The following is a 14,298-nucleotide window of genomic DNA, read 5'->3' as shown; positions in this document are numbered from 1 at the left end:
ACAGAAGGAAAAAAAAATCCCTGAATCAGCAACAACAGGATAATCCCGAAGTTTAAGGTCTTACTTTAAATACACATGGTTACAGTCACATGAGTGTCAGACCAAAACACGCTTATCCTACGTTATTATTGCAAAACCCGACGCTGCTTCTCGCTCTCTTCTTATCGCATGGACTCAACATGTCAGCACAGACGCAGTGGGGACCCGCGTGTGAGCGCTACAGTCAACAGAAACGAGAAGAATCCAACTATCTAGTGTGATGGGAGGGACAAGCTATGGAATGCAAATATCTCTAAAGCTGCATAACGGTTTAAATATTTCCAATCGACTCGTTTAAGTGGGGTAAATAGCAAACTCTAGTCATAAAGCTTGGAGGTGGCATTCCATCGGAGGAGGGCGTGTGATCTGAACGAAGTTCGGGGGGGGGCATTGTCATTCAAAACCCACACCGGCGTACACACAAGCAGCTAAAACCACTGCGGCCGTCCCCCCCCCTAATGCTGTGAACATTCAGAAGCATGCAAATGCTCAGGCATGCTGGAAGGTTTACATTTCAATAAGACAAAAACAACCTCTCTTCCTTTGTGTGGGTACGAGCTGCTTGTGCTGGCAGGCCAATCCCATTTCCATTTGGCCAGTGGAGATGCAAATGTGCCATGGAACAACATGTTAGAGATGGGTTGTTCCATGAGAACAGATGTGTGGATATCTGCAGCAGAATCAGGAAGGAAAACAGGATTAAACACAAACCAGACGCTTTTCTTTTCTCCCCAATTGTGCACGGCTTTGAGGCAATCAAAATGTAATAGCAAGGCTCTGTGAAAATATCCGGATCCAAATAATCACCTTTGCTGACAAAAGATTAAAGGCAGGGAGGATGATGATAAGAATCTGATGAACACATGACTGTTGCTGATGTTGTTTACCCTGGGGAAGTCTTTAAGCTGCGCCGTGCTTCACTGATATTCCAAATGACCCTCTTGTTGCAGGTTTAAGCCTTTGGGGCAAGTGGTGATTGCATGCTTTATTTTCAGCTACGCTGCAGAAGGTGAGGCCAGCCCAGGGAACCAGCCCTCGCTCACATGTAAAAAAAAAAAGCCCAGTGCTGGACGGTGAATGTCGCTGTTTCTATTCCATTTGTATGACTTGCAAGGCTTGTAACATTTGATCATTTTCAGCATAAAAAGCCTGTTATATACTTAACCAAATCTTATTTCTCAAGGTAATTTACACTGAGGGGTTTTTGAACTGGTAAATGAACCTGGGTGCTGCACAGAAGGGAAAATGGCTGATCTACTTTGAGCCTGAGCTTCACAACCCTCTTCGGACAATTTGCTGGAAAAATTTCACGAAAATCTATTAAAGATAGAGCAGTTTTAAATGGGGAACAGACAATAAATGACAATTGCCATGATGGATGGACTGGGCTTAATGGATTGTAGGGAGGACCATAGATAGGTTGGTAGGTAGCAAGGCGATCGGATGGTATGTAGGATGTAAAGGTGGGTAGGTAGATAAGGCCGTAGTAGAATAAAGTCAGAAATAAAAACCTGTACATTCCTGGAAAACACTTGACAGTATTGTGTTAAAATGCCAGCTAAAGAAAAATCCTGAATTCTCTGAACCATGACTTGCCACCTCTGTGTAAGTCACAACCCTCCCTAGTTTCCCTATGTAGTGGTCATTGCTCAAAGACATTACAGAGATCCTTGCAGCCGTATCTCACTGCCAGTGGAGGCCATACCAGCCTGAAGGCACAGCCTTGTGGAAGAGTGGGAGTTTACGGACCCACTATTGGGTTTGTCGGACATTAGATGTGTCACCAAATTGATTGTTTGAGTCACTGTGTTGACCAGCAACTCCTCTGACCTCCGTGTGTGAGTAAGCCTGCTGCTCTCCATGAAGATACCTCCTTCCCCTTTATGATCTGCCATCATTAGCCTTCTCGCCTGGCTGCAAGAGGAGGGAACAATCGTAGCGCCTTTAATTTGTCACAAAAATACTGAGGCCGTGACACCCTCATTCACATCAGTCATTTAACAACAGAGACCCAATCCTGCCTTGTGCTGCGGGCGAACCGCAGGGAATCCGACGTGTCATCAAATGCAAGAATGTGTTTATTCGCCATTAACAAGAGAGCAGGCCTCACTGCCCAGAACCGCCGGGGTGGAGCTGGCTGTGATGTGGTCAGAGGGATATCTGCGTGGGTGCACCACCCTGCAGCCATGGCTTCTCCCAAACACTGGGCACTAATTTCATATTTCAGCACCGCCGCCTGTCATCAGCGCCCTTATCAAAAATACATACCAGACCGTAATCATAGGAGGACTGGATGCCAAAATACCTCAGAGCGCAAATGAAAGACAGGGGGGAGGAAGAAGGGAGGAGGTTTATGGGGGTTATGGGGCAGAGGAGGAAAAAGAAAGTGGGAGAAAACGACATCCCTTAGCTGCTCAAAGTATTTGTCTGGCAAATCACAGAAATGCGTAATTACTTAGCAATAAGCTTATGGAAAGACAGCATTGCTACCAAATTGCCTCTCAAATCTTCCTATTAATGCCAGGCAACATAATTGTTTGCATGACTTCTCTTAAGGTATTGCTGTTTGTGTTGCGTGCAGCGTACTGGGGAAACATCAGCAGTCTTCAACCCCCTGTGAGGATAAATTAAGGGGCATGCCCGAACAAGTCACCTGCTGACACCCAGCACTGAAAAACTGAATTCAAAATGCTGGATCTGGAGACAAACATGCGTGTCTACAATGGTGACACAAACGATATACAATGTCAGAGTTAGATTATATAAAACAATTTGCTGAATTTTAGGGATACAAACGATAATTGTGGCCATATCTGAAATGTATACCTGCTGTTGATGGAGCTCAACGATCGTCTGACGATCTGGGGGAATTGAAAACGTAAGCACTTCCATGTGGTGGTAGCAAAAACACTCTTTGGTGTTGATGGTTGTACTGAGGGAAGACGACTCTAAGGCTACTTTTTAGTATCGGTTAAGTGTTTAAGTATGAAAGTTGTTCAGTTTTATCCTTTTGAACTTTCAACGTGAATCTTGGGAATGTCAGAGTTGAGCTGAAGGTTTACCTTCTGTCAAACTGTGACACAAGCAACAGGTTTTGGTATTAATTAATTATAAAGTACATATGAATGAATGAGCGCCCAAAGAAAAATGTGTTTTTAGATCACTTTGGTGAATACTTCATCATGAAAAGAGAACGGCACAGTGCAGAAAATGTTCAAAGCTTTCAGTTTGAGATGAAACAAGCATTACCGTTGAAGCTTCAACCAGTTTTCTCACACACTTCGTGACGTCACGTTTGCTACTGACAAAAACTTTTAATAGCAAGTCACATCGGGGAAGGTAAATAGAAATGATGTTTAATGTGGTTCTTACATCTTCCTATCCGTCTTATTCCTGGTGTTGCAGCTGAAGAATCGATTGTTCTAGCATTTTCTGGTAACTTTAGCTGCAATAAAGCAGCTAATCATAAATAATCATCAAGCTATATTTTTCTGTTTGGAGTTTATTAGAGAAACATATCCTTTATTGACTGCTTCAAAACCCGTGGACACATCCCTGTGAGTCACACACATATCAGAATATAACTATTCGTCTGTTCCTATAATCAAATAAAACTTTTCACTTCATCTGGTCCAAAGTTAAACAAGATTCCTGCTGCTCCAGTGACCTTGATTCGAAGCAGTCAAGTAGGAAACGAGGAGAGAAAGAAGAGGGGAAAGACGTGCAGAAAAGATCCCAGGGTTGGGAATTGAACCACAGACAGTCGAGGTTTCATTTCTGGGCGCTGCCCTGAGCTGAAGAATCTTTTATTTAAAGCGGCCGCTGAAAGCATCGCAGGTATGGTGCTCAATTCATTCTCTCGAGCAAAAGTGAACAGAGAAGAAGGTACGCTTATCTGGATTGTGCTTGGGCTTCAACAGCTTCTGGAAAGGATTAACAGCACTGATATCAGGAGATCAAACCTGATTTAAGATTTAAAAGTAAGTAATGTAGTTAATTGTTCTTTGATGAGTAACAATTGATTTAGTCGGCTGCTGCTGATTGGGGAGATTTTGTCAAGGGAGGGCAGAAGGGAACAGTGGCTGATTTTAGATCTTCACTGAGGTAGATAGGATCGGCTTCACATGTGTGTCAGTCAAATTAAGGAAATCGGCCCTGACAAATCGGTGCACCTCTACTTTTAACTACTTCAATGTATATAAAAAAATAAACGAGGAAAATACCAAATATTCTTACCTCCATTCTTTCTTCATAACAATAGGGACAAGATAAGGCTGTTAATATGCTGGTGTATTTGTAATCAGACTCAATGTCTTTTCATTTCATCATTCTCTCAATTCTTACAAGATGAAGGTGTGACTATGATTAGATTAGCTGGTTAAAGTCTAAAATTGACATTCTGCCATCTTCTATTGTGATAGATCCATGAGAGTCTATTTGTTTACGCGAAAGCTGAGACAAACAAATTTCATGCTCCTGTTAAAGGAATAATGTGATTATTTTAGTTGACTTGAATCAGCAGATCAAAAGTTTGCAAAAAAAGAGAGATTTGTAACCGGCCACACATTTCTGATCAGTCCATCTCTTGGCTGATAGTATCTGAAACATGTTTTTCCTCAGAGGTCACATCACTGTACACGAGAAAAAACACCACCTATCCCACCAGGCTGCGAATCGGGTGTTTGTGTTGCGTGCAGCGTACTGGGGCAATATCTGCAGTCTTCAAGGCCCTGTGAAAGCCTGTTTTGTTGGCTCCCACCTGTTACAGGAGCAGCTCTTCCTCAGAAACCGACTTGTTGTTTATCCACGTGTGGGCGGGGAAAGCACGAGCGCACGGGGGCATGGGGAGCAGCCAATCAGAAGCGAGCGGCAGCGGGGAGCCTTAAAAGCAGAGAGCGGCTCCTCCGCAGCAGCAGTCGCTTTCTGCTCTCCGAGCTGACATTCACTCCGTCTTCTCAGCAGGAACACTGGAATATCTCCACCTATTACAACTCCTAAACGAGTTTGAACCTATTTTTTTTTATATCACCCCCTCTCCCCCCTCTATTCTTGTCGGAATTTAACCACCGGGAAGAACAATGCGGCTCATTCAGAACATGTCGACCATTGCGGAGTGTACCGCGCCTGGATACTCCGTCCTGAACCGGGTCATCAAAATAGCTGTTATCGGAGGCAGCGGAGTGGGGAAGACGGGTAAGACGGTCAATAAAACGCATGCGTAGCAATAATGCAGGAGTTCATAGTAGTAATGAATTCAAGTCTAATATTTTCTGTCACTTTTGTTTGTTTATAGCGCTCGTGGTGAGATTCTTAACGAGGCGGTTCATTGGAGACTATGAGCGAAATGCAGGTAAGCTTAAAAAAAAAAAAAAAACAGTTTGAGAAAATAAATGGGGAAAAACTTTCCAAACTAATTTTCACCTCTTTTTTTGTGTGCGCGCGCGCAGGTAATCTGTACTCCAGAGAAATCCAGGTGGATGGAGATCAGGTGACCATCCAGGTCCAGGACACGCCAGGTGCAGAGGTGGGTCCTCGCGCACATTCGGTACTTTATCAGTCCAGAGGAAATTATGCTGGCATACATACAGCCGTCCATAAATAAGAGTAAAAACTTTATAAACATATTAAAACTACCACAAGAAGAAACGAGACATTAATAATCCAAATCTGACTTTAAAAAGACGGCCGTTCACTTTCTGGATGTTAGTTTATACTGGGGTTCAGTTCTTCAACCAGACATGCTGCAGATTTCAAGCCCCTCATTTTGGGCTGTGTAATCTACCATTTAGGGTAATGGTTGACTGGGGCGGCTGTAAATGATACCCTGATCCAAATCCAGCAGTTTCCGCAGTCATCCACACCTCTCTCCTGGAGTCAGCAGGAGTCGGCATTCCTGTCATTATAGAAGTTGAGAACTTTTGACCCCCCAGAGGAAGGTGTATGATCTAATCATTTTGTCTCTGCTGTTTGTTCTCAGATGACTGATAACGGTATCAGTCTCCCCGACCACGTGAGCTGCTCCATCCAGTGGGCAGATGCCGTGGTGCTGGTGTACTCGGTGACCGACCGGCGCAGCTTCGAACTGATCGACCAGCTGCACCAGCTGGTGGCCCGTAGCGGCGGTGCCGGCGCGCCCCCGGTGATCCTGCTCGCCAACAAGGCCGACCTGCTGCACCTGAGGCGCGTCGACTCCCAGCAGGGCCCCTTGCTGGCGGGGACGCTGGGCTGCTCCTTCTACGAGGTCTCCGCCAGCGAGGACTACAACCAGGTGCACGGCGCCTTCCACAGACTGTGCTGCCAGCTCGCCAAGCAGCCGCAGCAGCAGCAGCCGACGTCGCCTCCGACCGCCAGCGGCGCCACGGAGAAGAGGCGCTCGCCCCTCATCCCCCGGCCAAAGTCCCCCAACATGCAAGATCTGAAGAGGCGTTTCAAACAGGCGCTGTCGGCCAAAGTCAGGACTGTGACCTCGGTGTGAGGAGAACTGTGAGCAGATTAAAGAAAGAAAACAGGAGGTGAACTCTCCTTTCTTAAAGTCCTGAATCAGTCTGACTGAAAGAGGCAGATGAGTGGGTAAAAATAATTAAAAAAAAAGAGGCGCTACCCTCTTGAAGAAGAGCGGTCTGGTGTCAGATGGCATGGAGGAAGTTTATCTGCTCAGGAAGAGACGCGTAAAGAGACACGGGTGGGGGGGACGGCCGAGGGACGGCGGCTTCAACCAGGCTTTGTGAATCGGTTGAACTCAAAAGTGTAAATCCAGCTTCTCTTGGCAACAGCTGAAGGACGGCTTATTTTTAGCTGAGCCCATTGTGGCAGATTTTTTTTTCTTTTTTTCCTATTCACTGCCTCTACACGGCACTGTTGGCGGCTCCCGTTCAGAAAGGACTCTGTGCATGCTCAGTCTGTAATGTCAACATCTGCAGTTCATGTGCTCGTCATTCAGCTTTATGGATCATCACTGCAGTGGGAGGTCGAAGTGTTGCAGCAGACCCGGGATGTAGCACTGATGCACTTTATATATAAAAGAAAGACCAGTCCAAAGGACCCGTTTATTTATTTGTTACACTTTGTCCACAATAAAATGTTAAAACGAGACGTGTGTTCATGTTTCACTCTTTTTTTCCTACTGTGAAGGGAAAAGAAAAAAAAAAAAGCTTGTCTGGCTCATGAATATGAATAGAGCAGCTCTTCTGAAATGACATGCAGCTATGAATCACATGAAGACAATAGAGCGATGACTGTACACTGCCTGTTGATGTGACTGCAGTGCCAGACCACTTCAATACTCCAAATGTATATATAAATAAAAACGGGTAACCCACGAATACACCAAATTAAAATGTGGCTTTTCATGCACATTTTAATGGATTCTTTTATGTTTAAATATGCCTGTGCTTTACTGCTACAGATCATCTCTAATCCCAGAAGAAGAACTTCCAACAGCAGAACCTTTTCATGTGTTAATTTCACTGTCTTTACTTTAATATTTAAAGCTCTGAGATTTTTTGAGAGGCATGGCTAAGAAGGAATGCCACTATAACCAGAGGTGAAAGTAGTTTTAAATTCTTGGGGGTACTATGACAAAAGTATAAAAGCACACAAAGAAGCAATTATATATATATATATATATATATAATTGTGATAAAAGCTGTGTAGCTCTTGAATTGCTACAAAGTGGAGCTGTATTTCCCTCCTCAGCCCACTGGCTGCAATGTCGACACGTTGAGATGCCGTGAGACCTAAATTCTGAACATAGCCTTCCACATCGGGTTGATGAGGGTAACAGGTCCAGAAGGGAACCACAGACATCTCTCCCAGGCCAGACTAGACACACAGACCATCTTCATCAGTTCATTTTAAATCCTGAATCATATTCAAAAACAATCTAATTATTATTAATAGTAATGTCACCAAAAGCTGCTACTGCTGCTCATCTGATGGAGACATAAGAGAGAAGCTACAATTCTTTTAAAAACAGATATAAACATTTGTTTACCATTTGGTTTAATAGTTAGAATACAAGAAAAGTGAAAAACCAACAGACTCATAACCGGTTTACAGGAAAGCATAGAAATGGACTCATTTATCTCCTTCCCGGCTATCAGCAATGTGGGCAGCTGACGCTGTGCTGCTGTTGGTGTCGAGCTCTCAGTTACACAGAAAAAGCTGGAAGACATTACTTTCTGTCTATTGTTTACGTTTCCACACCGTACAGAACAAATGTGTTCGAGTGGGTCGTTTACAACCCATCAAATATGGAGCGGCAGCACCATTTCTTTGGGATCATCCTTTATTCTATTTCTATGCTAACGTGTAAAATTATTAAACCAAAACTATTTCTTTGTAGCTCTTCTCGAAGTAGGCAAAATTTCTTGTCACAATTTACAACAGCAGCAGCAGCAAATGTCTGTAAGTTACATTTAATTTTACTTTTAAGATATTTTTAAGTCAAGTATGATTCAAAATTTAAACCTGATATAATAATGAAAAATCCAACTTAAATTAATGGTTTTAATATACCATTGTCAATCTAAACTTAATATTTAACCATTAAGATCCCTGTTTTAATCCCTACCCTCCTAAAATATACCCTTCTGAAGTCCGTCATGGCGCCTCGAATGATTAAGTGACGCAGTTGCAAAGGGTTAATAGTTTGACAAGGAGACCGTTGAGTCTAAAAGCTCAACCTCTACTCTGACGAAAGCCGCATTAGCCGAGAGACACAGTCCCTCCAGCGTAGGGACGTGGGTTGGACGTGCCCGGAACACCTAAGTAGGTGTTCCGGGCACCAGATACCAGGTGACTCTGGCATCTAGTATTCTGACCAGATGCCAGAGTCACCTCAACTGGCTCCTCTTGACGTGAAGGAGCAGCAGCTCTACTCTGAGTCCCTCCCAGATGACCGAGCTCTTCATCCCATCTCTAAGGGAGAACCCAGACACCCTGCGGAGAAAACCCGCTTTGGCTCTTGGGACGTGGAATGTCCCAAGAGCCAAATAATTAATAATAATTATTAATTAATTAAATTATATAATTAAATTAATAATCATATTATTTAATAATAAGTATTATTATTGTAATATATTTATTATATTACATAATATAATTATGGAGATACAGAGTCCAAAGTGCAGCTAAAGCGGTGTAAAATTTTAAAAAATTAATTGAGCCTGAGCTAAAATTTGAGCTCTAACAAAAACTCTGATAAAGTAAAAACTTTAATCATTTTAGATATTTTCTATTTTCTCCCCAAACTTCTCCAATTGTCTTTTTATAGATTCTACTTTGCCTTATTTTTTAATGAATTTACAATAATGCATAGAAGTCATTTAATAAATGGATTAAAGTCTAGTTAATCCTTTAAAGTTTAAACCAAACAAAGAAGCAAAGATGGAGATGATTTTTTCCCCTTACACTTTTCACAGAACCTCACTAGAAACGACCTTGCCTTCTCCCTCCAGATGGTTAATCAAGAAATTCTTGTCCGAATCTGTTGAAATGTACCTGAGTAAACCAGAAAGCCTCCTCTTGTTGTCATGTGCAGGTGTGGAGGTGGGTGAAATGATTGAGCTTCAGCTGAGGTCAGCCATGCCAGAGAGAAGAAAACCAACCAAGGAGAGAATCCACAGTGTAGGTGTGAGCAAATATCAGAGTGTCAGGTGATTTGTTTAACGTTGTGCCTTCGTTTTCTTTGTCATGACGTGACGAGGCGATGGTGCTGACGGAGTGCCTGCCCTCCTAGCTGCTGCGCAGCGTCACTTTCCCCACATTCATGATTAACACACCGCAAACGTCTGAGGTTTATTTACGGTGTATGTGAACCAAAAAGCAGCAGCACATCTCGTCGCTGTCTGGATTATTATTGTCAGATTTAATATATTGATGCATTCGAGTCATAAAACACAGCTAGGTTTTTTTCTTTTTGTTTTTTTTAATGGTTTGTGTTCAGGGATTTGTTTGCTGACGCACAGAGCAGGAATGTTTTATTTTTTATTTTTTAAATCCCTCAGCATTTGTATAAAAATCTAACTACTTGAGCTCGACACCTGATTGTCCAAACGTACGCCGGTGAGGTTCGTTCCTCGCACCGGCCGTTCAGAAACCGACATCTGGCCGCAGTCTCTGGGTGCTGAAGAGCAGCTCAGGGATATCCGTCGGTCTTAGTAAGCGGGTGGAGAGAACCAGTACCTGGGATGGAGCAAACAAACAAAACATCATTGAGGTTAAAACACGGAAACGCTTGTAACTCAACACTTACAGTTTAACGAATCAAGACGTCGACAATCAACGGGAAACAAAACTGGCTTTTTTTTTTTAACAAGCGTTTGAATTTGTGTATAGTTCATCTCGTTTACTTTTTAGGTCTAACTGTAATTTTTTAGTAGGTGACATAAGATTTTATTTTTTATTTTTTTGTCAAAGTTCGGGACAGAAACCTCACACCGACTTTACATTTACTACATAAATGTAAAAGTCGAACAGGATGCTTATTCTGACTTTCACATGCGATGAAGGATGTGTGAAAAAAGCTCTAGGATTCATGGAAACTGCCTGCAACTCAAGCTGGGTAGTTTTTTTTTATGTCAATGTAAAGAAGCAAACCACTCACACTGACCTTTAACATTCACCTGTCAACACTGCAGGGGGTTTGAGGGGCTTACACTCAAAACAGAGGCGCTAACAACACGAAGTAAAAAAACACTGGAAGCTCGGCGACCGCTGAATCAACAAGAGAGGTCATTTCAGTGCAAGGTAAAGTTTTATTTATTCACTTTGTAACTAAAAGAGCTTTCACATGACGCAGATTTGTAGTTAGTGAATCACAACCTTGACGTACATGCAAACAATTTTCTGTCTCTCTGTGTTCAAAGTCGAGCAGGGATTTTACCGGAGCATCCTGGTCACACAGGATTAGAAATTAGACAAATTCATCTTTGTAACTCGTACTATAGCTGGGGTTAAAAGCCAGTTCATGTCTAATGTCGAGTTTCTCATGGTCAAATTTTGAGATTCTGCCATTGAGCTCCCAACAGTGTCTTGGTTTTTACATTTTAATATTTGCAACGTGGATACTGAGATTAAGGAAAGCTGGAATTCATCACGCGAAAAAGAAAAGCACGTCGTCTGCATAAGGCAGAAGCCTCGGCCCTGTCTGTGTGAACAGGGCTTAAGAAGGCAAGAAGCTCTTCAGCCGATAAGTAAAAACCGTTCCTCTTTCGCTCATGCAATATAAGGAAAGCAGAGAATCTAAAATATGAGACCTATTCTGGGTTTGTGTGACCCGGTTTAATCTTCACCAGTAAAACTCGGTGTCTGGTGCTGTGGAATCAGTGTTTATTTTGACGCAGAGCAGCCAATCGGGGGCAGATGAAGCAGAAGGCTGCAGCTTCAGTTGTTGGTGTGTGTGTGTGTGTGTGTATACACACACTCCCGGTCCTGTATGGTTAGGATGAGGGTGGGCGGGGCTCTCCTTACACAACAGAGCAGCTCTGTTTCTCCTCAGCAGTGTTGCTTTAACTCCGGGTCAGCACCCCCAAAAATTGGCGGTTATGGCAGAAGCGAAGAACGTTCGCAGAAGCCAAAAAAAAAACAAAACAAAACAAAAAAACCCGTCGGGAACATCTGGAACATCTGGCCTGCAGACACCAGCCACCGTGCGTACATGTGTTTACGTGTAGGCGGCGTGTTACACACGGATCTGGTAGGGGTTCGGTGTGTGTGTGTGCGTGTGTGTGTGTGTGGCCCCAGCAGGTTATTGTATAATCTCATCTTTATTCACTTCTCTTGATTACAACACGGACGGCTTTGATCGTTGTTGAGCCTTTCATCGCCTCTGGGCTAATTCTCAAAGCCTTTTTATTATGAAAACCCTACATCACCCAGCTTGATGTCCTTTTTTTTTTTTTACCCCCCCCTCCTTTCCATACAGTTCGCTCAAGCAGACAAACTGCATTCATCTGCATGTTCTGTGTGTCGGTGTGGACTGCATATGTATCAGGCACTTAGATCGCCCTGAGCAAACAGGCAGGCGTGTGACGACTGCATCAACACATGGGCAGATCAGGCAGCGCTCTCTCACCTTCACACCTGATCTCAGACACCTGCGTATTTAGGTCAGCACATGCAGTCAGGGTCTTTACCTTCAATCGTCAAGGCTAAAGAGATGATTCATCTCAGCCTCAAGTGAATAGGAATAACGCCAGTTACTGCGTTACTGGACAAAATGTAACAATCCTCACCGTCAGTCGGTCATTAAATCTTGTTAAAGAAATAAATTATACTCAAAACCGCTTTGCCTTTGACAAATCTTTGCAAAAACTGAAACAAACTGCATGCTTGGCCTTCTTTTTCTAGATAAACAAGGAAGAAATCTTACAGAACTCCATATAATTAGGTATATTTTCTAATTCTCAACACATTCGACGTGCCGTTTTCTATCCCCCACACCTTCTGGTATATTTGTTCGCCTTAAAGTCTTTGCGCATTAGAACATGTATGCTTAAAATATCAATATTATCTGAAAACGAGCCAATAATGCCACCAATCCGGTGTAAATACAGAGACATCCATACTTGTTGGGATTCGGGTACATGTGTAAAAAGATTCAAATACTTGTTAGCAAATGATCATTTCTTTACTAAATCAATGGTGGGAAAGGTATCGGAACAGTTCCAGTAAAAAGGTAAGAACATTGCTGATGAGCTGCAGCAAAGAGTAACAACAAAGAGTAACATGGAGGATTCATCAAGTCACCATGACAACCATAAGACTTCATCTATACGAAGGCAAAAAAGTATTTTCTCTCCTTCCGTCACAAATGTAAACACTCCAAACTCCACTGGGACTTTGGTCACTGGAGATTCTCAAAGCGTCCAAGAGTATACTCTCCAGGTGGGTCCACCCTACATGATCATTCCCAGAATGAAGTACGGTGAAGGATGTATCATGCTGTGGGCCTGTTTCTCCTCCAAAAGCTCGAGGAACCTTTTTGAAGTGCACAGCATCAGAAACTCTTTGAAAAACCAGCACTTTTCCAAAAAAATAAAATAAAATAATAATAATAGGTTGACATCCGACAAATATGGTCCATCAACAGGTGCTGCAGCAAGATAATAACCCAGAACATTTGACTTAGAAATGCTTCACCAGGCACAAAAATCAACAGTTTTCCATGGTTGTCTCTGTTCCCAGAGTTAAAACAGGGCAACTCCAGGTTTCAGCAAGTCCAAGCTGAGACTTTTAAAACCTTTTTTAATGCCACTTTGGGTAAAATTTAAGACCAAAGCTATAAATACAGGGAACGGCTTGGGCATTCTGCTGCATATGGCTCTGCTAGAGCCTTAAAGACACGCGAGGTGCTAAGAGTAAAAGTTCGAGTCCACAGAATACACCGCGGCTTAGCAACAGAAGTGAGCCAGCGGCGAAAACAAATGTGGAACAGGCAACCAGCGATGAACTTGCACTTACCCATAATAGCTAGCTAGCAAAGGTTTATTAGCAGCTAGTTACTGGTAGCGGCATCCGCCTGGAGTCACTTAATGAGATGAAGATGTCTGCATGTGACTCAAACATATGCCTGACAGAAACATCCCGTGGAAAATAAAACTGCATAGAATATACAAGATTAAATAGTCATGTGATGACAAAATAAAAAAACTGTGATTAATGTATTGAAGATCAACATATTAAAAAAAATAATAATTTAAGACATTTTAAGGCCTTACTTGTGGATACACAAATTTAAGGCTTTTTAAGGATGCCCTGTGAAAACCTACAGAAAAGGTGAACTGAAGAGAAGAGAGAACGACTCTGGACAATCTTGAGAGATTGAAGTGGTGAAAGATCTCTCTCTCTCTCCGTGTGTTCGCTCCAACCTCGTAAAACATTTTGCTACGAGGTAATTTTATTTAGTTAGCACATTTTGAGCAACGAGGCAGTTCAAAGTGCTTAACGTGAAGGAAATGCAAACAAAACAACAAACCAAAAGACAGATAAAAAAGGTAAATGTATAGAACTACATATTGGTTCCCCCATGTTAAATAAGAATAAGTAGTCTGTAATTTATAAACTCGTAGAAATTTCTCTGGGATCTGATAAAACTAGATGTTGGTTCTCCATGTTTGATTCTAGAAAGTAGACGATCACCCATGGTGTTAATAAAAACAACTGTTTCTTAAATAATGTAGTAGATCATAAAGTGGACACACACCGGCCTACGAAAAAAAGGACTTCCACCAGGAACCTGACGTTACTCCACGCCTG

The 14,298-nt window shown here is 42.6% G+C and overlaps 2 protein-coding genes across 2 annotated transcripts in view; one reads left to right on the top strand and one right to left on the bottom strand.

Annotated features, from left to right (window-relative positions):
- Positions 1-4,674: 4,674 nt before the first annotated feature.
- Positions 4,675-7,129, top strand: rasl11b (RAS-like, family 11, member B). Its single transcript, XM_008407481.3, has 4 exons — positions 4,675-5,232; positions 5,333-5,389; positions 5,487-5,563; positions 6,017-7,129. Exons 1-4 carry the CDS (start codon positions 5,118-5,120, stop codon positions 6,512-6,514), a joined length of 747 nt encoding a protein of 248 aa, XP_008405703.1. The 5' UTR covers positions 4,675-5,117; the 3' UTR covers positions 6,515-7,129.
- Positions 7,130-10,002: 2,873 nt separating this feature from the next.
- The window catches only part of scfd2 (sec1 family domain containing 2), a 117,974-nt gene continuing 113,678 nt past the window's right edge, over positions 10,003-14,298 (bottom strand). The window contains exon 9 of the mRNA XM_081606572.1: positions 10,003-10,224. Coding sequence (XP_081462698.1) covers positions 10,132-10,224 — 93 coding nt within the window. The 3' untranslated portion in view covers positions 10,003-10,131. The remainder of the gene's footprint in view (positions 10,225-14,298) is intronic.

This window comes from Poecilia reticulata, chromosome 4 (assembly GCF_904066995.2).
Source record: "Poecilia reticulata chromosome 4, P_reticulata-male-v2, whole genome shotgun sequence".
Taxonomy (NCBI): Eukaryota; Metazoa; Chordata; class Actinopteri; order Cyprinodontiformes; family Poeciliidae; genus Poecilia; species Poecilia reticulata.
The sequence above is the reverse complement of the archived record's forward strand: the minus strand, read 5'-3'. Positions and strand labels throughout refer to the sequence as shown.